Genomic DNA, 25,256 nt, shown 5'->3' on the forward strand with positions numbered 1-25,256 from the left:
TTCTGCATCTGTCTTTTCTTAATTTGAATTTATGCCCCCTTAGGTTCATAATCTAAACAAGTGGAAGGATCCCATCAGAATTCAGCGTGCTCAACCCATTCAAGGCCTTATACACCTCAATCAGATCACCACGCAGGTGCCTAGTCTCCAGCCACTGCAATTTGCAGAACTTAAGCCTCTCTTGGTAAGAGGATCCCTTCATTCCCCTCACCAATCTTGTTGCCCTTCTCTGTACACGCTCAAGTAAATCTACATCCTTCCTAAAACGAGGCCTCCAGACCTGTACGCAGTACTCAAGGCGTGGCCTGACCGTTGCCTTATACAGAGGGATAATCACTTACTTTTTCCCTGCAAGCAAAATTCCCATATGCCGACCGGGCTAGCCGGGTGGGTAAAGTGCCTGCCTGGCAACCCAAAGGTCGCGGGTTCGATTCCTGCCTCGGGCTTGGATCAAAGTACTGCAAAAACCTTGGGAGGTGCATTATGGCCACAGAAGCCTAGCACCAACAACTACCAAAAAAAATTCCTATATATCATTGACAAAACCCCATGACCTGCCCTGGCAGCCTGTCTGCATTGCTCAGAAAACTTCATATCTGCCTGCACAATTACTCCCAGGTATTTTTCATTTTCTACCACCTTAAGTGTAGTACCACACAGTTGGTACGTTTCTCTGGGGTTACTTCTACCCATATGCAGTACTTTGCATTTGTCAAGGTTAAACTTCAGTTGCCACTTCTTAGCCCATCTGCCCAAATTATATAGATCCTGCTGCAGTAGCACACTGCCATTACTGTCATTAACAACACTGCCAACCTTTGCATCATCTGCAAACTTCGACATTAAGTCTGATATACCTTCATCAATATCATTGATAAATATACAAAACAACAGTGGACCTAACACCGAACCCTGTGGAACTCCACTAATAACATTAGTCCACGAAGAGCAGCACCCATTGATTACCACCCTCTGTCTTCTCCCACTCAACCATCCTTTTATCCATTGTAGCAACTTACCCTTAATACCATTCTGCCCAATTTGTACAGTAGTCTTCCATGTGCAACAGTTTCAAAAGCTTTCCTCAAATCCAAGTATATGATATCAAAATTATTTTTTGCATTCAGTTCCTTTGTAACCACATCATAATATCCTATCAAATTTGTCAGACAAGACTTTCCCTTAATAAACCCATGCTGTGTCTGGATTATTGCTGCAGTCTTGTCTAGATGATCCTGCAATGCATCTTTAACCAGTGACTCAATTATTTTACCCGGAACAGAAGTTAAACTAACTGGTCTGTAATTACTCGTGTCACCTTTCAATCCTCCTTTGTGAATTGGGGATACATTTGCACATCTCCAGTCCATGGGAACCTCCCCTGAGTCCAAGGATGCTCTCATAATTATGGCTAAGGGTTTGCTTAGTTGCTTTGCCGCCTCCTTTAATATAACTGGATAGATCCCATCCGCCCCAGGTACTTTTCTTATGTTTAACTTCAACAATTTCTCCTCCACTTTGCTCTCAGTTATTACAAAATCATTAAGTATCCTGCTACAATTTTATAACCTTCTGCCATTTTCAAACCTTTATAATTCCTCATGTGTGAATGTAGATACAAAATACTCATTCAGTTTGTTTGCTATCTGAGCAGGATCATCAACAGTCGAACCATCGATGTCAAGTGGAGCAATCAGATTCATCCCATTCCTTTTAGAGTTTATATAAGTAAAGAAATCCTTGCTGTTCTTCTTAGCATCTTTTGCCAAGGATTTCTCGTAATCTGCCTTCGCCTGCCTAACCTCCTTTGTGACCTGATTACAGACTAGCTTATATCTGCCATAGGCTTCTGAGTCGCTTGATAATTTATATGCATCCCATGCATTTTTCTTCTCTGTTACGAGTCTCATTAGTTCATTAGATAACCATTTAGGCCTAAACCTTGAACAATATTTCTTAATAGGTATGAAACTTTTAGTAGCATCCATGATTAATTCCTTGAATGCTTCCCACTTAGAATTTACTGTTGATAACATCGTCAGTTTATCCCACTGTACAGAATTTAAAAACTTTCTGAGACCACTGTACTCACCATTACGGAAGCAAGAACCCTTTCCTCTACCCCTGATTGTAATTATATCTTTAAGTAAATCCCACATCAGTACATTGTGATCACTGCCACCTAGTGGTTCCTTTATCTGCAAATTCTTAATACACGAATGATCACTGCTGATAACCAGATCAAGAGTATTATTCTCTCTGGTTGCCTCTCGAACATGCTGCTGCAGAAAACAATCATCCAATTAATCCACAAAAGTCTGACTAGTGTGTGAGTGACCAACCCACAAGTTCCAGTCAATATCTGGGAAGTTAAAATCCCCCATTATAAGACATTCTGATTTACTGGCCCATTCTATTTCTCTGCATAATTGTTCATTGTACTCATTTGAGTCATTAGGCCTATAACACACTCCTACTCTTATTTTTGCTTTCGCAGTGCTTATGTCACACCAAACTGACTCAACAGTGCACTGTTCATCTATATCATTAGCATTAGTAGAGGCATTTGATGCAATAAAGCAAGCTTATGCAGCATCAGCCAAAAAAAAAAAAAAAAAACAAAAAAAATAAATAAATAAGTAAATAAATAAATAAAAAATAACCACTTCCACTTCACCCCTCTGTTCGTTCGAAATACCTGTCCAGCTGAGCCTTAAACTCATTTAGGCTATCAACTTCCACGACAAAGGATGGAAGTCTATTCCAGCAACCAACCACCCGCTGGCTAAAGGCAAATTTTCTCACGTCTATCCTACATCTGTCTTTCCTCAATTTGAATTTATGCCCTCTCAGGTGATTATTCTGAGCAAGAGGAAGAATCCCATCAACATTGAGCATGCTCAAACCATTCAAGGCTTTATACACATCTATCAGATCACCTCGCTGGTGCCTAGTCTCCAGACACTGTAATTTGCAAAACTTAAGCCTTTCTTCGTAAGAGCACCCCTTTGTTCCATTCACCAATCTTGCCTTTCTCTGTACTCGTTCCAGCATCTCTACATCCTTCTTGAAATGAGGCCTCCAGACCTGTATACAGTACTCTAGGTGCGGTCTGACCATTGCCTTATACAAGGGAATAATCACCTCCTTATCCCTGCTAGAAAAATTCCTATATATCATCGACAATACACCATGAGCTACTCTTGCCACCCGTCTGCACTGCTCAGAAAATTTCATATCTGCCTACACAACCACCCCCAGGTCCCTTTCATTCTCTACCACTGTCAGTGTAGTACCACAGAGTTGATACGTTGCTCTGGGGTTGCTGTTTCCCATATGTAGTACTTTACATTTGTCAAGGTTAAACTTCATTTGCCACCTCTCAGCCCATCTGCTCAACCTTTCCAGATCCTGTTGCAGTAGCATAGTGTCAGTAGTGTCCTTGACAACCCTGCCAACCTTCGTATCGTCTGCAAACTTGAACATTAAGCTTGATATACCATCATCAATATCATTTATAAATACAGAAAACAATAATGGACCCAATACTGAACCCTGAGGGCCTCCACTAATAACATTAGTCCACGATGAGCAGTGTCCATTGATTACCACTCTCTGTCTTCTCCCCCTCAACCAACCCTTTATCCATAGCAGCAATTTGCCTCCAATGCCACACTGCTCCAATTTGTGCAGCAGTCTTCCATGTGTACCAGTATCAAAAGCCTTTCTAAGATCCAAGTATATAATATCAAAGTTATTTCCTGCATCCAGTTCTTTTGTGACTGCATCATAGTATCCAATCAAATTGGTCAGGCAAGACTTCCCCTTAACAAAACCATGCTCTGTCTGAGCTATAACTGAAGTCTTGTCTAGATGATCCTGCAGTGCATCTTTAACCAGTGCCTCCATTAATTTTCCAGGAACAGAAGTTAAACTAACAGGTCTATAATTACTTTGTCGCCCTTTGATCCTCCTTTGTGAATTGGGGTCACATTTGCACATCTCCAGTCCATGGGTACTTCCCCTGAGTCCAAGGAAGCTCTCATAACCATGGCCAAGAGTTTGCTTACTTCCTTTGCTGCTTCCATTAATATAACTGGATAGATCCCATCCACCCCAGGTGCCTTTCTTGTATTTATCTTCAACAATTTCTCCTCCACTTTACTCTCAGTTATTACAAGATTATATACCTTACTGCCAGAGTTGAATACACCTCTGGCATTCCCCTCACTGAATAACTCCTCATGTGTGAATGTCGATGCAAAATATTCATTCAGTTTGTTAGCTACCTGAGCAGGATCATCAACAGTTGACCCATCGATATCAAGTGGACCAATCTGATTCATCCCTTTCCTTCTTGAGTTTAAATAGGTAAAGAACTCTTTTCTGTTTTTCTTTGCGTCCTTTGCCAAGGATTTCTCATAATCTGCCTTTGCCTGCCTAATCTCCTTTGTGACTTGGTTACAGACCAACTTATATCTATCATAGGCTTCCATGTCACCCATTAATTTGTATGTATCCCATGCATTTTTCTTCTCTGCCATATGTCTCATTAGTTCATCTGACAACCACATAGGCCTAAACCTTGAACAATATTTCTTAGTTGGTATGTAAAGCCTAGTAGCTTCCAAGATAAGTTCTTTGAATGCTTCCCATTTTGAATTTGCTGTTGGTAACATCATCAGTTGGTCCCACTGTATAGAATTTAAATACTGTCTCAATCCATCGTAGTCGCCTTTACGAAAGCAATAACCCTTCCCTTTACCCCTAATGGTAGTTACCTCTTTGATTAAATCCCACTTCAGCACACTGCGATCACTGTTGCAGTAGCAACAGTGATCAACTGGTTTATGTTTTTCTTAATTAACAGCATAACACCTCCTCCCTTTCTATCCTGTCTATCCTTTCTGTACACATTGTACTCCCCAAATTCTAGTTCTGCATTCCTTATATCTGTGTGATCACTGGCTAATCAATTGTTTATGGGTCGCTTTCAGTTATGGTGAATAAAAATAATTAATAAATAGCATAAAGCTCCATAATATATATTGGATTCATCTCTTTTTTTATTATAATTCTTTACATGGAAGTTAGAAGGCTAAAATATGGAAGATTGATTGAAATTAAAATTTATAAAACATCACCATTAGAGAAGGATGCAAAAACGCTTTTCTTAAATCATCAAAATTAAAAGCCTATAGCATGAAAACATAAAGCTAAAAGGGATAGCAAACTCCAGAAGTAAGTCTGGGGAGGTGGAATATTATAATTACCACAGTGAAATTCCTCAGCACCAATTTCAGGATGACAGGAATCTCAGTTGGCCCTACGATATCAGCTTTAGAAGACTTTATCAACAGCTCAAATTCACTTAATCTATTAACAACACTCTTGGCATTGCAATACAAATAAGTTGAATTTTTTACCATTACACAAATATTGTAATTGGTTAAGCAGGTCTTGCTGGATGATAATTATTATTATCTTGAGGATAACTATAATTATACTGATTTTAACTTCCCAATTACTGTGTGGGTACCTTACACCACTACCTTACATCATTGCTCTACTAGAGGAGAAAACCACCTTGACTTGCTATTTTCCTCCTTAGCATGTATGATTGAAGAACCACCTAAGATGCACTACAAATCGGATCACAACCCTATCTATGCAAAAGTAATTATTCCTGCTCGGGGACTACCTGCCCGAAAAAACGTTCAAACCACCGTCATCGTCATCCCCAAGCTCCTTAACATCCAAAAATGTCTGCAAGCCACCACCACCCTTATACCTTGGCATGTCCTTGAAACGTGTGACATCTCGCTTGCTGTAACACTATTGATAAACTGGATGAACACCATTGCACAATATTCCGCATCAAAAAAGATAAGGATTTTCTTTGATGTGGAATATTGTGCAATGTGCTATCTTACTCCAAAGCCTGGTGGAATCCAAATGTACACATGGCCTTCCTGTTAAAGCAGTAGCTACACCAGATCTGGAAAAGAACTCAACAGACTTCTGACCGGATATCTTATTCAAGAGCATGAGTGCAATTTAATAGAAAGAAATCACGAGCAATAACAGCACACCTGGGCACCCAACTTCAAAAAGGGAAAATCCCATACTGCTTCAGATCCCATAGCTTTCCTAGTCAGCTGGACCCAGCTCAATGGCTAGATCATATTACCAGATTCAACACATGTGCAAATCAACTAAACTCTCTTTTATGTCAACACAATGAATTACTTCAAATAGATATTTACAGTATACCCAGTTATAAAATATAAGTACAAATTCAGTAGCTTTCGGAACACGTGTCCCTTTATCAACTGACAAATTTGAATACATTACAAGCAAAGTGTGGCACGTTACTCATGCGTCATTGTTGTAGCACGGACGTGTGCTGCCTTACGCCAGTGATCATCCATCAATAAAACGGTTGTCTCTAGGATGGGATGTATACGCATGCCTTTCTGGCGATTTAATGCCTTAGGGTTGTTTATTATGTTTAGTGACTCTAGCCATAGGCGGTGGCGAAAGTGTCGCGCGTGGTCCACTATCTCAAAGTCGCGCTTGGGGTCAAGATCGTGGTTGGTAGCCAAAAAATGTTCTGCAAGCTTGTTTGTTTGTTTGTTATTTGGTTTTTAGGAGCATTAGCAACTAAGGCCATATTGCTCCGGGATATGCGGTGGTCATTCTCTTGACCTTTCCGCAACCTCCGTATTTGGTGGTGATGGGCTCGAACCCCGGTCTAATCAAGAAGCGTGTGCTACGCACTGCTGCTCCTTCCCACCTGGCTACGGAGGCGCCTGTTCTGCAAGCACGGACTGGTCAGTTTCGGCAAGCCGGATTGCTCTGTCGTGTTCCGTGAGTGCAATTTAATAGAAAGAAATCACGAGCAATAACAGCACACCTGGGCACCCAACTTCAAACGGAACACGACAGAGCAATCCGGCTTGCCTAAACTGACCAGTCCGTGCTTGCAGAACATTTTTGGGCTACCAACCACGATCTTGACCCCAAGCGCGACTTTGAGATAGTGGACCACGCGCGACACTTTCGCCACCGCCTATGGCTAGAGTCACTAAACATAATAAACAACCCTAAGGCATTAAATCGCCAGAAAGGCATGCGTATACATCCCATCCTAGAGACAACCATTTTATTGATGGATGATCACTGGCGTAAGGCAGCACACGTCCGTGCTACAACAATGACGCATGAGTAACGTGCCACACTTTGCTTGTAATGTATTCAAATTTGTCAGTTGATAAAGGGACACGTGTTCCGAAAGCTACTGAATTTGTACTTATATTTTATAACTGGGTATACTGTAAATATCTATTTGAAATTATTAAACTATGGACCCCAGCACTCCAGGCCCATTTGTCACAATGAATTACAAGACATCTTGCATTCCATCACCATCTCTACACACCAGCTGACAGTAGCGATAAACCCCCTTCTAGCGACAGTAACCGTGGGGGCCGACAAAGTGCCACAATTCATGGTAAAATGCCTCAGTCTGTTCATCAGGCAACCACTCAAGTCCATCTTCAATAGAAATGTAACCACAAGAAATTTTCCTAAAGCCTGGAACAGCTACCTTGTCAGACCACATCCAAAATTTCGAAACCCCACTCTACCCAGGCACTTTCGGCCGATATCTAACTCTTCAACTCTCCTGAAAATCCTGGAAAAAACTATGCTGCCCACCTTAATGAATCAGATTCTTGGAGATAAGCCACCAGAGATCCACTACGGAATCCGAAACCGATCCACAGTGACGAACCTCCTTGCAACCACATGTAATATATTGTCCGCCTTTGAACAGCAAGAGGAACTCGCACAATCATGTACCTGTATACTGAAGCTGCCTTTGATGCCATCAACATGTCGGTGTAGCATCCACTATTAATTCCTTGAATGCTTTCCACTTAGAATTTGCTGTTGGTAACATCATCAGTTGGTCCCACTGTACAGAATTTAAAAACTGTCTGAGACCACTATAGTCACCTTAAAGAATACAGTTATACTGTATTCTTTAGTATAATCATTATTCTGAATAAATTCACTATTAAATAATTTGCTAAGGAAGTACAGGATATACTTAATATTAGATATGTGTACAATTAATTTGCTGTTGTTGTTATTTGGTTTTTAGGAGCATTAGCAACTAAGGCCATATTGCTCCGGGGATATGCGGTGGTCATTCCCTGACCTTTCTGCATCCTCCGTATTTGGTGGGCACGGGCTCGAACCACGATCTAATCAAGAAGCGTGTGCTACGCACTGCTGCAATCAATTTGCATATGCCTTATATTATATTATAAATCAGACTGTGTCCGTCTGAAACTGAAAACAAGTGTTCACAATGGTGCTATTTATTGTTTGTTATTTGTTTTTTTTTTTTTTTTTAGGAGCATTAGCAACTAAGGCCATATTGCTCCGGGATATGTGATGGTCATTCCCTGACCTTTCCGCATCCTCCGTATTTGGTGGTGACGGGCTCGAACCCCGGTCTAATCAAGAAGCGTGTGCTACACACTGCTGCTCCATCCCACCTGGCTACAGAGGCACCTGGTGCTATTTATTGCATTTTTCTATTTTTGAGTGATTTATTTATTGATGACTACTTTTGACACTTTCATATATTATGGACAAAATATCACAAAAAAATGAAACTATGCAACAAAAGTTATCAAAGAATGTTTCTGCATCAAAATAAAGGTCTGAATTGACTGAACCTAATGTTTTTACAAGATAATAAAAGTGTCTATTTCCACAAAACTAAAAGCAATTGTCATGTTTTCTACCACAAATTTATCATGAGTTTCATATATATTATTTACTTTTACATAAATTTCTGTTTTCTGATGCTAAATGAATTCTTTATTAATTAATAATTAATAAAGAATTCTTATTTAAAAAAAAAATTTTAGGACACAATAATGGGAGGGTATAACTTGGCTCATCATTGCTGGTGATAATTAGATTAAAAGAACTAAAGTTGGAAGCCTTGATAAGTATTGACTTGAAAAGATGGAAGACTTTATCAACATAGTTGCTAAGGTTGTTCAAAATGAAACATATTCTACATTCTACTCAAAAGAAACTAGTTTCTTTTGAGTAGAATATGTTTCATTTGAGGAGAACATTTTCATTCTCAAAATAATAAACTATAGTTTATTATTTTGAGAATGAAAATGAGTCACCATGTACAGTTAAGTGGAATCTGACAAATAAGTTAGTTGGACAATTTAAATTTTTTTTAAAATTATCTAAATTTTATTTAAATTTAGAAAATTTATGAATAATTTTAAATTAAATTTAAAACCGTTCAAAACACTACCTTTTTTAACAATTACAAATTTCAATAATAAATAATTTTTACACACTAAAAACACATTTTCTTTTATAGATCTATTGAACCTCTTGCTATTGATCAGTGGTAGCTCACAGAAGTTGTAGATGTGCATTCAACCAGTAATGATTGTGGAGACCTATGTTTAATGGTATTACCATGCACATACACACACTCAGGATTCCAGACATAGGCATCATCAGAGAGATATAGCTTGACTGAGTTGCAGAATGTGTGCAACCCAATTGATTAGTGAATGCTCTGTTAGAGATGTTGCATTTTGTAGTGCTTTTGCATGGACAAGAAAATTACAGAATTATGAATATAGTTTATTTTTAAATTTAAATTTAAAAACATTATTTATAATAACAATTACAAGTAATGATTTTTGAAACTAAAAAGTTTCAAAGATCAAAACACAATTTGTAACTACCATTTGTTTATACCATGAGCCACCACTATTTATAGTAGCAACAAAGACCCTCTAACAAATTTTCAATATACACTTGGAAGAGAACAGGAAAAAAATTTTTTTTTAGTATTCAACTTTCTACACATACATTTTTGGAATATAAACAGAAATGGTAAGTCATAGTATACTTACTTTTGTACTGAACATTATCAATACTCCAACACATCTGAGGAATCCATAGCACTTCTTTAAGCAAAATATTAGTGCAATCTGTACCAAAAGCAATACAAGTAAAATCGTCCGACAATACCTTTGAGATATAACTGTAAATTTTAGACCAACTTAAACGAATGCCTCCTGAAAATTAAAAATAGTAGTATCATAATTCTATCCCTTTATTGATTTGCAAAGTTAAGAATTACAGTATTGTAAATGCTGTGATGAAAGCTTTTGACAATGATGCCACATAAAAGATGTACAGTATTTGGAAGTTCCTGGCCTACCATATATTTCAATATTTAAAAATAAAATAATACAATACTGTACATTAAATTATATTTTTACATTTACATGCATGTAATACGATTTTAGAGCAATATCTTAAAATATTATTTTTTTAGGTTAAAAATAGCCATGCCCACCAAAACCAAAATTTCACAAACCAGTGATGCAGTTAATTTTTGAAACGACTGTCTGGGAAGCAAATTCATAAGTATATAATAAATAAATATCCATTTATTTGCTTTGCCAGAGAATTAAATGACCATTAACAGCAAATAACAAATACAGTCGATTCCAGTTATTTGGTACTAGTGCATTTTGGACCGATTAAGCGGCTGCCCCAATTATCCAAAGTTTCACATAAATAGTTAAAAATACAATGGATTCACTGTACAATCAAATCACATTACGAGGGACTCACCATAGTAAAGTACCATTCGTCATACGATGTGTAGTAAGTGCCGGTCATTGTGATCACGTTTGTGAATTGAATTTTAATTCTATTAAACAGCGATTCTAATTAGCGAAAATAGGAGGAATATTATCCACGGGCTATAAAAGTAAAGATATATTAAGCACAAATTTACCCTTTATTACCTTACCAATTAAAAAATTAAATGATACATGAAATATTTGACATTTCTGTTCACTGACATTTGTGGGTGGGGGTTAAAATTTAAAACAAACAGCAAAAAGATAAGCAATCAATAACAAAGAATACGGCATAATTGCAAATACAGCATAAATTGCAAGTAACACGATACGCGCAAGTGAGAACGGAGTAACAAGTTATGAAGCTTTAAAAATAGGAATGAAGAGAAGATTCTGAACATTAATTGTTTTATATGATTGAAGATTTCATGGAAGTATAAACACATTTCACCATAATAACACACAGAATTCCAGTTGTCGGTATTATTGCAAATTCAATAAGATTGAGTTTACTATCCATTTATGATAGATTGCTAACAGAAAAGCCCAATAAACAGGTGACTGCTAGTTGTTTTTCATGTTTTATGGTTGTGACCTCCAGAAATCCGACCGAACCACGTAGTTCAGTCGGAGACAATCATAGGGTAATCTCTAGTGCTGCGGTCTCCTGCCTTGATTAAACAGCATGTTGTCCCAATTAAGCAAAGTAAACCCTAGCTATTTTCTTGATTGGGTTCTGTTTTTTAAGATTTGCCCCGAATAAACAGCTGCCCTCATTAACTGGTGGCCTAAATAACTGGAATCCACCTAAATAAATAATAATAAAATGAGTTGTATTTACATTAAGAGTCATATATACATGTATACATACAAAATGTAGGTACTCAAGTATAAGTTGAGAAATCCTGAATGTTTTCAAAATCAAAAAAAGTATAGGGTTGCCTTATATCAGTCATGTGAGGTTTCTATATACAAAGAAAAATTTATGTTAATAACTTAAAATAATTTTTTAATGTCACTGGGAAAAATTCATCTTGTTCTCAGTTTTTTTATAGAGTGAGTGCAATGTATAGATTATTGCATATCTAGTCACTACTAATTTTTTTGCACAGTTTTTCAAACTATTTCAAAATGTTGCTTATAATCATTTAATATTAAGGTAAGTGATAAAGAGTAACTTTGATTTTATAAAATACATTCATAAAAGCTATGGCCATTAAATAACAAGGCTGTGAGCACAACCAGTAAACACCAAGCACCACCTGTGAAATAAAAGAATAGCAGTTGACCTCAAATCATTGTGATGTCATGTTACATGCTCATTCGCATCAGCATTAGTTGAGGCATATGATGCAAGAAAGCAAGCATCAGCCAAAAAAAAAAAAACCTTCCCATTTCACCCATCCAATCGCTCCAAATGTTTGTCTAGTTGAGCCTTAAATTTATTTCAGCTATCAACTTCCACAACAACAGAAGGAAGTCTGTTCCAGCAAACAACTACCCGCTGGCTAAAGGCAAACTTCCACACATCTATTCTACAACTGCCTTTCCTCAATTTGAATCTATGCCCCCTCAGGTTCATAATCTGAGCAAGTGGAAGTATCCCGTCAGCATTAAGCCTATTCAAACCATTCAAGGCCTTATACACCTCGATCAGGTCACCTCGCAGTGAGTATGTAATTACTAACAATGAAAGTTTGCTGTTCCAGTACAACCCAGAAACTAAAAGACAGTCAATGCAATGGAAGACAAAAAAACAACAGAATCATAAAAGCAAGAATGTCAAAATCAAAAATGAAAACCATGCTTCTTGTTTACTTTAATATTAAAGAAAATTATTATGGCTGAATACATCCCACCATATCATACTTTCACTCAAACATACTACATTGAAGTTCTGACAAGGCTGCATGAAAAAATCCGAAGGAAGAGACCAGAATTGTGGAAGAGTGGTTGAATGCTCCAACAAGAGACAATGCTTCAGTATCGTCTTGATGGAGCATTTTGCTCTTTCTTTGGCAGTTTCTGGCCAAAAAACAAATCCCTGTGTGAGAACATGAATTGTACTTGCCAGACCTGGTTGCTTGTGACTTTTTTTCTCTTTCCTAAACTGAAAGGTGTACTTATGGGAACCCATTTTTCAGTCCATTGAAGACATTCAGAAAACAACAACTGAGATGAAGGGATTACAGAAGATAACTTCCAGGAATGCTTCTGTAGTTGGAAGAAACATATGAAACAATATGTGCAAACCCAAGGCAATTATTTTGATGGGGGATACCTTGTAAGGTGTCCGATAGAAGAAGGGAGTATATAATGAGAGCCTTGTCAATCAATTCACCCATGGAGAGATTGTGCAAGAATCATGGGGTAGAATTTTTCTCAGCGTGGTCTGTGCTTGTTAACAGGAGAGGCTGTTCTACAGAGATGGGATACGCTTAAATAGATACGAAGTAAGAATATTTGATGATGCTATCAAGGTAGTGTTAAGTGGGTCAGAAAACTGCTAGCTCGGGGGGGATACATAGATTAACAGATTAACAACAGCCACAGGCAGAGGTGAAAGTGATTCTTGAACTGCTTCTATTGGAATGAGCAACAGAACAGAAAGCAAGGTGTGGAGAATTTCAAAGACTACTGGGAGTCTTAATGAAAAAAGTAAATACAAGGGCTGTGTTAGTAGCAAGAACAGGTGCATATATACTTGCATGTACACCAATGCTAAGAGCATAGGTAAATAAATTTGATGAATTCGAAGTGCTGGCCAAGACATCAAATGTAGATATTGGGATTTCAGATTTGATTTGGTTTGGTTTGGTTTGGTTTTTATGGTGCATGAGCAACTAAGGCCATGATGAGCCAGGTCTGGGATTTCAGAGATGTCGTGTCACTCAGATATATGCAGTGGAGAATTAGAATTTGGGGAGTACAATGTGTACAGAAAAGATAGGAAAGGAGGAGGGGTTATGCAGTTAATTAAGAAAAACATAAAATCTAGGAAGTGAATCCAGCTGACATAGATGGACAGTGCAATGTTGAGTCAGTTTGGTGTGACATAGCACTGGGAAAGCAAAAATGAGAGCAGAAGTGTGTTATAGGTCTAATAACTGATGAGTACAATGAACAACCATACAGAGAAGTAGAGTGGGCCAGTAAATCAGAATGTCTTATAATGGGGATTTTAACTTTCCAGATACTGACTATAACTTGTGTGTTAGTCACTCACAGGCTTTGGTGGAATTATTGGATGACTTTTTTTCTACAGTAGCATGTTAGAGAAGCAACAAGGGGGAGTAATACACTTCATCTGATTATCAGCAGTGATTATTCATGCATTAAGGATCTGCAGATAAAAGAACCACTGGGTAGCAGTAACTTTTCTTAGAAATTTTATCATATTTTTGATTAATAAATGTATTAATTTGTATTTTACAAATAGATTAAACAGACTTAGTAGCGTTCATTAGTTAATTTTTTAAATTTAGCTAGTGATTTTGTAAGTTACAACTCGATACGCATACTGTATCGTAGCACATAACCAGTAACGCGGAAGAATAGTAGGGTTTTGAAATAAATAAGTACTTTGAAGGTATAATCACTTTTGGATTTAGCTAAGGATATAACTAACTTAACATTGTGATCGTTATGGTATAATGTAACTTGATAGCATATATCTTGAACTTGATAGCTAAAGTATAACGTAAAACTATACAGCAGTGTGGTCACAAAAGAACTGGATGCAAAAAAATAATTCTGATATCACGTACTTTGGTTTCAGGAAAGCTTTTGATTCTGTTGCACATGAAAGACTGCTGTATCAATTGGAGCAATGTGGCATTAAGGGCAACTTGCTGCTATGGATAAAGGGATGGTTGATTGGGAAAAGACAAGAGAGCAGTAATCGATGAATGATGCTCTTCGTGGACTAATTTTGTTAGTGGATTCCCCCAGGGTTTGGTGTTGGGCCCATATTTATCAATTATATTGATGAAGGTGTCTGGCTTAATGTCCAAGTTTGAAGATGATGCAAAGGTTAGCAGGGTGGTTAATGACATGGAATGACAGTATGTTACTGCAACATTCTTGGATCATATGCCTCTACTAATGCTAAAATGCTAAAAAATGAAGCATTTGTGTTTCAGGCATCACCATCTGAAAATACTAACATGTAGCTCCATTTCTCATTTTTCTCTAGAGGCACACAAGCTAACAGTACTCAGGTGAGGTGTCAATTTTCATGTTTATGAATTGTGTATATTTTAAAAGTGTCTGTTTGTAGGAATAAAAATGCCATGATGATGATGATGATGATAATGATAATATTTATTTTTCCAATGACTGAGTTTTACAAAAAATGAAGCAATATAAGGAAAAAAATACCATAAACTTACCACATACCATACCAAATACCATAAACTTACCACAGCAGATTTATATATTGAATCTCAAAATAAAAATATAACTTGTATGAATGGAATTAAAAAATCAAACATTTAATGAAATAAATAAAAAATCAAACACTTCACAATTACAAGTGTTAAACTGAATTATTTATTGCATTAAAATAATATTGATCACTTAAGAAATCTTAATCAAAATCTGTAAAAAACTGATCTCGTACGAGATCAATCCTAATCAAAATCTGTAAAGATGTGCTTAAAAAAAGCACAGTAAAGACAAAAAGATAAAAATTAACATTAAGAACACCTTCATTACTGAAGAAAGGTGTACACCTATCCTGATGATTCTATTTTATTTTAATATAAGTTTAACACTTTTGCTGCCACCTAAATGTGAGAGAACTCGTTCAATGTGCTGTAAGTTTTTAATGTTGAAAAAAATCAACATTTCAACATCATCAGCATTCTGAAAATTCTTATATAATGGTTAAAAATTAAATGTTTAGAATTTATAGCTAAAAGCAAACACTTACTTTTGTGCTGAGCTATCAATCTAAACAAATCTTAAAATTTCGTAAAAAATTTATTCATGTACATAAACAAACATCAACAAGCAAAAAACAAATAAAACTGTGTATTTATAAACAAGTGCCAAGCATTCAATTAATGTGCCAATACTGAGTATTTTCTAATCTTGGTTGTGTCTTTACATTTACGGCACTCACTGGTTGATTGCTTAAGAATGACTGCTCGTATGCATTACAACGGACTACTTGAGTGCATTTTGAACACATTTGTGCATTGTGGCACGATGTCCAGAGTGTGACTTTTTTATGTATATATGTATTGAGGAAATATATGTATTGAGGAAACATACGTGTCTTGATTGTAAAATCAAAAAAAGAGTTAAACAGAATTTTAGTAAAGACGTGGAGTCCTATTTTAATGCCAGTATTTAAATAGTGCTAGTGTGCATTATGTTTTTCTGTCTTTACTCTCTGGGGACACTACTATTCAGTGAAAATTGCTATTATCATTTTTAATTAAGCACATTCACCAAGAAGGCGAATCTGTCATATGCTACAAGAAAGGTGCCTTCAAGCTTTTAATGAAATAATAACCAACTTGTAGATCTGGTTTGATTTGTAGATAATGTAGCCACTTCTAAAATGAGCATAAGCCCAAGCTCTGTCACTGAAGAGACAATAGTATCCTAAGATCTAGTCAGGTGCAAGAGCGCATAAGTACAACTTGCTTAAGTACAATTTATAAATGAGAAATCACATACTATTAGATAAAGATTGATCATGTGTGATATCTGCCATAAATGATACCCAGGATAAATGTTATATGAAAGAAATATAAAACAGGCTATGTGTTTAGTTGGACAATTTCTATTGGAAATATTTTAGAGTAAGTGGTTCCATTTCACATAATTTATAACTAGATGGAAATTTTTTTTTATAACTAGATTAAAAAATCATCAATTTCTTAATACTGGCAAAAGATCAGCATTAAGATCAGTCTGCCCATAATTATAGTATTATAAAAATTTAAGTTATGATTCATAAATAGTGCCTGACAAAATGGGAAGATATACTGCCAATATACTTGGCACTATACACCACCTGATATCATAATATATAAATCATACAAAGACCAAGATTTAAAATATCACTTTAATTCTCTAATAGTCAATTTTTTTATTTAAGAAATAATTTTTATTTTTTAATTTTCATGCTTACATTTTCTGGAGTTACAGCAATACTCTTAAATGGTAGAAAAGTGTGGGTATGTGTGTGTGTGTGTGGGGGGGGAATATTACAGGCATCCACTCCGGTTGCTCCTAGATGTCTGCAAGATGTATGTTGAAGCTTTTGTTCAGTATTCTGTGTTATTTCTAACCGTAACGCATCCCAAGCAGTTGCTTATGGGTATGCTTTTCCAAATGGATATTAGGCCAGTTCTAGCACTCTCTGTAAAACTGTTTGGTAATTCTCCATTACTTCCCCATAGTCTCACAGCCAGATCCAGCTCTTGCAGCCTGCTATAAAGTTCTGTACTCCACCAGAGGCTTTGTACTCCCCTAATTACTTTTCAGTTAATGTATATCCAAACAGGACATTGAAATACCAAAAGAATTAGATCTATCTTTTATTGGTTATTTCTTGTACTGAGCTCTGACTGAGTTGTGAGTGGGTGAGTGATTTTGTTGTAGGTTAGTTTCTTATAACTTGGAGCAGGGTTAGAAGAAACCACCAATGGGAGACCTGGTTATCCTGTCAGTTGCTGTAGTCTCTCTGAATTTATTTCTGAATATGGAAAATTTCAATAAATTCAAGCTGTTTTTTGTGCTGTGTTAAATTTAAGAACTGCACCTCTACATTATGCCTTCTGCAATCTTGTTTATGGTGTCTTCTATCCCTGGAAGAAAAGGTAATATAAATTGCAGATGGTTTGGGTTGTTGTTTAGGGAAGAAAGGAAATAGAAGTTCCTGCATGACACAGCCAAGTGGCTAAGCACAAGAGTGCAGTAATGCACATGCCTTCGAGTGGACTGCAGTTCAAGCTGCATGACGGCTAAATACAATTAATGATTGTATTCATTGTCAAAAAAATTAATTGTAAAGTAATCTGACCTAGTGGTCATACCAGAGTATATAAATAAGAATTTTTTTTTTTTTTTACTTTGTTGTAATTCTTTCTAGGCATTTGTTGTAGATATTTTTGATGGTAATTAGTTCTTGATTTAGTTTATTGAGGTTGCATATTCTCAGGACCTGATGGTCATGACCCCCCCACTCCCCCAAGGGGAAGTGGGGGGTCATGACCAAAGTGGAGGAATTTAGAGTACAAGTTGAGCAAATTCCTTGACCTAATATCCTTTGGATTTCTGTATACTGATGTATGTAATCTATTGCAGAAATGTCAATATCAACATTTAGAAAACAAAAGGTTTGTTCAATAAAGAATTTTATGCTCTCATGTACACTCTGTACGGACATGGAAGGAAAAAAGTGGAGGGGGAGCAGGAAAGACACTGTCTGTTCAAATTCAGATATGACTGTTGGGTAAAAAGGGGAAAGGGGGAAGTATTCACCATGCTGAGTCCTTTTATATTAAAAGAACAGGTCACCAAATTTGAAGTAGGCCTGACCTGAGTCCCAAGGCTTTTTTTAAGATCATTATTGTTTGAGGGGATTGAGGAACACTGCATCCATCTCATTGGGAGGATACTTTCCAGTTACCTTACATCCCATAGAATAATTCAAAATAAAGCAAGAATCAAATTTATAAATAATCAAATGCTTTTAACCATGTTAAAATTTTTATCTGCATACCTCCTCAATAGCATCAGCAAACATTCTAAAGCCTCTTCTATTCAAGTGTATCCCATCTCTACAAAAGAAGTCCCTTCTGTCAACAATTATATAGGAATTTTTCTAGCAGGGATAAGGAGGTGATTATTCCCTTGTATAAGGCAATGGTCAGACCACACCTAGAGTACTGTATACAGGTCTGGCGGCCTCATTTCAAGAAGGATGTAGAGATCCTGGAACGAGTACAGAGAAGGGCAACAAGATTAGTGAATGGAACAAAGGGGTGCTCTTACGAAGAAAGGCTTAAGTTTTGCAAATTACAGTGTCTGGAGACTAGGCACCGGCGAGGTGATCTGATAGAGGTGTATAAAGCCTTGAATGGTTTGAGCATGCTCAATGCTGATGGGATTCTTCCTCTTGCTCAGAATAACCACCTGAGAGGGCATAAATTCAAATTGAGAAAAGACAGATGTAGGATAGACGTGAGGAAATTTGCCTTTAGCCAGCGGGTGGTTGGTTGCTGGAATAGACTTCCATCCCTTGTCGTGGAAGTTGATAGCCTAAATAAGTTTAAGGCTCAGCTGGACAGGTTTTTCGAACGAACAGAGGGGTGAAGTGGAAGTGGTTATTTTTTATTTATTTATTTTTTTAATTTTTATTTATTTATTTTTTTTGGCTGATGCTGCATAAGCTTGCTTTCTTGCATCAAATGCCTCTACTAATGCTAATGCTAATTTCACTTTGCTTTGTTAATTTAAAATGTTAATTTTATATATAATCAAAAACAATGTCTTTATTAACAAACTAGTAAAGTCAAAATCAGTGAAGATAGCATATAGCATCATGTCAATTTTCTAATTTTAGCTAATTTGTCATTTAGTTTGAGGTTTTACCCTCAAATTTCATTTTACCTAAATTGTCACTTTAATAACTGCCTCATTGAAAAAAATTAATTTTATGATTATAGTTATATTATGCTAAAAAATAACAAAAAAAAAAAAAACTTACTGCCATTGGCTTGCTTCACAACTAATTTCATAAGTCCTGAGTACAGCTGCTTATCTTTCTTTATTTTGTTAATTACGGATGCAGAACGTTTCTTATCAGAAGCTTCTCTTTCACGTAACCTATCAGTTTCCTAAATGGAATAAAAATGAAAGGAAACAGCCCAAGAGCTAAATCTTTTATAATGAAAACTCCCCAACTGAAATTAAATTTAAAAATTAGCTTTTTAAATATAAACTTAGCAAAAGTTGCAAATCTTCAGAGAGAAGTAAAAAATTAAATATATTTAATTTATTCTTATTAGATTTATTAAGGTCTCATAAGATATAATAAATTATTAACTTCATTCATTTTATAATTAAACTTTATGTATTAAATTACTGAATGATAATAATAAATGAATTTAAAAGGGGGTAACACTAAATAAAAAAAGGTTTACAATTTCAGGAAGAAATTCATTCAAAAAGGAATGAATTATATGAAGAAATTTTCATGCGACTATTTTTTGTTTCTTTTCAAGGATAAAATAGAGACTGTAATAATATTCTTAATTCCATTGCTTTATTTCTTTTTTTTTTTTTTTCCAGTATCAAAATTATTAAAGTAGGGAATCCATCCTTACAGTATGGAATAAGAACAGTATGAAATACATCTGTTAACATTACTGATTATTAACAACTACTGGATGGGATTATTTTTTTAACAGTGCCAAGATAAAAGCTTCACAAATGATGACACACTGGAGCAAGCTCCTAATGGTTTTTCTTTGATGCAGGAATCAATAAACTAGTATCACGGTGGAATAAATGTATGAAACAAGCATTTCTTTTCCTAAAATAGCAATTTTTATCCTATTTCTTGAAATGTCCTTTTATTATATGTTCCAATTAATCATAATTTAAACAAAAAAAGCAATAAAATAATACACACTTACTATATCTATAAATGTAGCCACCCGCTTGAATACTTTCTCCCATGTGATACATGTACTACTCTTAGTTTTGGTTTTCACATTATCTGTATTTGTATCAAGCAGTTTCAGTATATCAGAAATCTGCAAAAAAGTCTTGAGCTGTTCTGCTTGTTTCTATTTTAAAAGAGAGCAAAATAAGTTCACATTTGATATAAAAAAGTGTAATGTTCAAGTTCTATAGTCATCTAAAAATATACATAACATAACTAAACATTTGTTTTATATAAAAAATATGCATTTAGGAAATCTTAAAAAAAAAAAAAAAAAAAAAAAAAGGTTACTATCATAAGGGGCAGGGGGAAAAGCTGATGGAAGTTTTAAGAAATTGATTTTTGAACTGATAAATGACTCAACTGGCCCATCTTTTAGATCTTACACCGCATTTCTTATAATCAATAATACTTTAGTTGTACAAAAAGATTACTACAAAGAAATAATAGAAAATCATATAATGAAACTCATTCAGTTAGGTTAATTAAATGAAGTTCGATCTGCAGATTCTGATGAATTAAATATGCAAACAGGGAATTGTAAATTCAGCTGGATCAAATTGTTTAAGGTAATTTCCAGGGTAACTAAGGCCTCAAGACATCAATTTATAATATCTGTAAATGGCATGCATTCTGGTTAATTCGCATGAATGCAAGAGAGAGATAAAAAAAATAAATAAATAAAAAAACAAAAAACGCAGATTTCTGGGAAGGAAAAATCCTGCACCCCACATCCATAACTTTAGTCCCAAGTGGATAAACAAAAAAGAGGCCATTTATAGAGAATTTCTTCAGTTAAAGAAGGCCTTAACCTTTTCATTAGTGAGTTTGCTTCAACTTGAGTGGATGTTCCACAGTGAATTTTCAAGAGCAGTTGGTTCTATGGAGTGAGTTTCTTTGTGGAATTTTGAAATTATGTAAAAATGAAAACTTTGTACGCAAATACTTCAGAATATTAATGTTCTTATTTTGACTTTATCGCCCAACATTTGAGTAATTATTGTCAAAAATCAAATCAGAATTTTAAAAAAACTGTAAATAAAACCCATCATTATTTTTTTAATACAATATCATATATCTACTTATGTATTGTTTTATTTGGTTTTATTCAAATTCTGAATTCGCAGAAATTCTTCATTCCACTTTCATAAGTCCAAATCAGACAACTGATGTCAATAAATGCAATCTACACTTCATCGGTTGCTATGTATCTCTCAGATACATACGTCATATCTTTCTTTATTTCTGGGAACAAGATGTCGCTGCGCATATGTGCTTCTCAGTAGCTTCCTACACTGCTTCTTGGAAGCCATTGGTATTGGTTTTGTTTTCCCAAGCCTTTGGTTTCAATTCAGTCTGCTGTTTGTATCTGAGAGATATAGTACGTCCATTCACATAAGTGGTGCTGCGTTCCTTTTGATGGCCGAGGTGGATCACTTATACCCAAGTAATGCAAATGATGTCGAAATTATTCATGCCCTGCTGTTTTCTAAGGAAGTAAGTGATGAAAGCATTGATGATGGGACAGAATCCGATGAGGATTACGCTGAAACAAGAGAAGACAACTCGGAGAGAGTGCACAAGATGCTACATCAGAGGAGGGAAATTGCAATGAAGAGGACAACACTGACAGTTTTTTTCATGCTGCTGAGGATGTAGGGCATGTATGTGGGACGTATGCCAACGTTTGCCACATTGCAAGAAAATTGCCTCCATAATTGGGTGCCATGTGCACACCTCTGCTGCGATTGAAGGCACTACAGCAATTGGTTATATGTAGGAAAAGATAAATCAACAAAGTGGAGGAAAGTCAACAGATCAACAAAAATTTGAAGCAGATCTCAAAATCTTCTAACAAAATTGCCTGGAGTTATTGGTCAAACAAGAAACACCAGCACGCCCTCTGAAGCATGGAACTGCTTTATTACTGACAAAATTTTAGATAAAATTGTTGAATATACAAATCAGTATATTCAAACTGTTCAGTCAAACTACAGCCAGGAAAGAGATGCCAAATTTACAGACAAAATTGAGATAAAAGCTTTCATTGGCCTTCTTTATTTAGCTGGAGCACTTTGGAGTAACAAGCAGAGATTGGAAGAGTTATGGTGAACTGATGGAAATGGCACTGAAAAATTTCACTTAGTAATCAACCAGAGACACTTCAAGTTCATCTTCAGGTGTATAACATTCGATGATCGAACAACCAGGGATAAGAGAAGAAAATGTGATCGCCTCGCCCCCATAAGAGAGATTTTCACTAAATTTGTAAAAAACTGCAAGACGTGTTACTCTATGGGTCAGAATCTAAATATTGATGAGAAATTAGAGGCCTTCAGAGGAAAATGCAGTTTCAAACAGTATATACCTTCAAAGCCCATCAAATATGGACTCAAAATATATGCCTTAGTAGATGCTAGATTGCTGTACTCTTATAATCTTGAAATATATGCAGGGAAGCAAGAAGGTCTGTACCAAATCAGCAATAGACCAGGTGATGTCAAATGACTGGCAGAACCTATCCACGGGGCTGGACGGAACATTACGGTGGATAATTGGTTTACAGATGTCAATTTAGTTTTAGAGCTCAGAAAAAAGGAACTCTCTTATATTGGAACAATAAAAAAGAACAAACCGCAACTCGGCTGAATTTGTGTCAGCCATACACTTAAATAGAAAGGGTGCAAGAATATTTGCTGATGCTATCGAGGCAGTGTTAGGTGGGTCGGAAAACTGCTAGCTTGGGGGGAGACAAAGACCAATAGATTGACAGTAGCCACTGGCAGAGGTGAAAGAGATTCTTGCACTGCTTCTATTAGAATGAGCAGAAGCCTGAAAAACAAGATGCATGGTATTTCAGAGACTGCTGGGAGCCATTGCGGTACAAATAAACACATGGGTTGTGTTAGGGTAGCTAAGAATAGAAACAGGTGCAGGTATACTTGCGTGTACACCAATGCTAGGAGTTTAGTAAATAAATTTGATGAATTTGAGGTGTTGCTCAAAACATCAAAGGCAGATATTGTTGGGATATCAGAGACGTGGTGTCACACAGATATAAGGGATGCAGAACTGCAATTTGGGGAGTACAACGTCTACAGAAAGGATAGACAGGATAGGAAGGGGGGAGGGGTTATGCTATTAGTTAAGAAACACATAAAAACCAAGGAAGTGAAGCCAGTCGACATCGCTGGACAGTGCAGTGTTGAGTCAGTTTGGTGTGACATAAGCATTGGGAGATCAAAATTGAGAGTAGGAGTGTGCTATAGGCCTAATGACTCTGATGAGTATAATAAGGAACTGTACAGGGAAATAGAGTGGGCTAGTAAATCAGAGAGTCTTATAATGGGAGATTTTAATTTCCCAGATATTGACTGGAATTTGGGGGCTGGTTACTCACACACTAGCAGGGCTTTTGTGGATTTATTGGATGATTGTTTTCTACATCAGCATGTTCAGGAGGCAACTAGAGGGAGTAATACTCTTGATTTGATTATCAGCAGTGATTCTTCATGCATTAAGAATCTGCAGATAAATGAACCACTAGGTGGCAGTGATCACAGTTTGCTGAAGTGGGATTTACTGAAAGAGGTAACTACCATTAGGAGTAAAGGGAAGGGTTATTGCTTCCGTAAAGGCGACTACGATGGACTGAGACAGTATTTAAATTCTATACAGTGGGACCAACTGATGATGTTACCAACAGCAAATTCAAAATGGGAAGCATTCAAAGAACGTATCTTGGAAGCTACTAGGCTTTACATACCAACTAAGAAATATAGTTCAAGGTTTAGGCCAAAATGGATGTCAGATGAACTAATGAGGCATATGGCAGAGAAGAAAAATGCATGGGATACTTACAAATTAACACATGACACAGAAGCCTATGATAGATACAAGTTGATATGCAACCAAGTTACAAAGGAGGTTAGGCAGGCGAAGGCAGATTACGAGAAATCCTTGGCAAGGGATGCAAAGAAAAACAGCAAAGAGTTCTTTACTTATGTAAACTCTAGAAGGAAGGGGATGAATCAGATTGGTCCACTTGATATTGATGGGTCAACTGTTGATGATCCTGCTCAGGTAGCTAACAAACTAAATGAATATTTTGCATCGACATTCACACATGAGGAGTTATTCAGCAAGGGGAATGCCAGAGGTGTATTCAACTCTAGCAGTAAGCTACAGAATCTTGAAATAACTGGGAGTAAAGTGGAGGAGAAACTGTTGAAGATAAACACAAGAAAGGCACCCGGGGTGGATGGGATCTATCCAGTTATATTAAAGGAGGCAGCAGAGGAAGTAAGCAAACCCTTAGCCATAATTATGAGAGCTTCCTTGGACTCAGGGGAGGTACCCATAGACTGGAAATGTGCAAATGTGACCCCAATTCACAAAAGAGGATCAAAGGCTGACACAAGTAACTATAGACCTGTGAGCTTAACTTCTGTTCCAGGAAAATTAATGGAGGCACTGGTAAAAGAAGCACTGCAGGATCATTTAGACAAGACTTCAGTTATAGCTCAGACACAGCATGGTTTTGTTAAGGGGAAGTGTTGCCTGACCAACTTGATTGGATACTATGATGCAGTCACAAAAGAACTGGATGCAGGGAATAACTTTGATATTATATACTTGGATCTTAGAAAGGCTTTTGATACTGTTGCACATGGAAGACTGCTACACAAATTGGAGCAGTGTGACATTGGAGGCAAATTGCTGCTATGGATAAAGGGGTGGTTGAGTGGGAGAAGACAGAGAGTGGTAATCAATGGACACTGCTCATCGTGGACTAATGTTATTAGTGGAGTCCCTCAGGGCTCAGTGTTGGGTCCATTATTGTTTTCTGTATTTAT

The 25,256-nt window shown here is 36.4% G+C and overlaps 1 protein-coding gene across 1 annotated transcript in view; it reads right to left on the bottom strand.

Annotated features, from left to right (window-relative positions):
• LOC150081400 (serine-protein kinase ATM-like) overlaps positions 1-25,256 on the bottom strand; it is a 313,728-nt gene that overhangs the window by 272,006 nt on the left and 16,466 nt on the right. Inside the window, exons 3-5 of the mRNA XM_090380190.1 lie at positions 20,372-20,524; positions 19,441-19,570; positions 9,972-10,136 (exon numbers count right to left, since the gene is read on the bottom strand). Coding sequence (XP_090236316.1) covers positions 9,972-10,136; positions 19,441-19,570; positions 20,372-20,524 — 448 coding nt within the window. The remainder of the gene's footprint in view (positions 1-9,971; positions 10,137-19,440; positions 19,571-20,371; positions 20,525-25,256) is intronic.

The sequence above is a fragment of the Mastigoproctus giganteus genome, chromosome 8 (genome assembly GCF_048544385.1).
Source record: "Mastigoproctus giganteus isolate SK-2022 chromosome 8, ASM4854438v1, whole genome shotgun sequence".
Classification (NCBI taxonomy): domain Eukaryota; kingdom Metazoa; phylum Arthropoda; class Arachnida; order Uropygi; family Thelyphonidae; genus Mastigoproctus; species Mastigoproctus giganteus.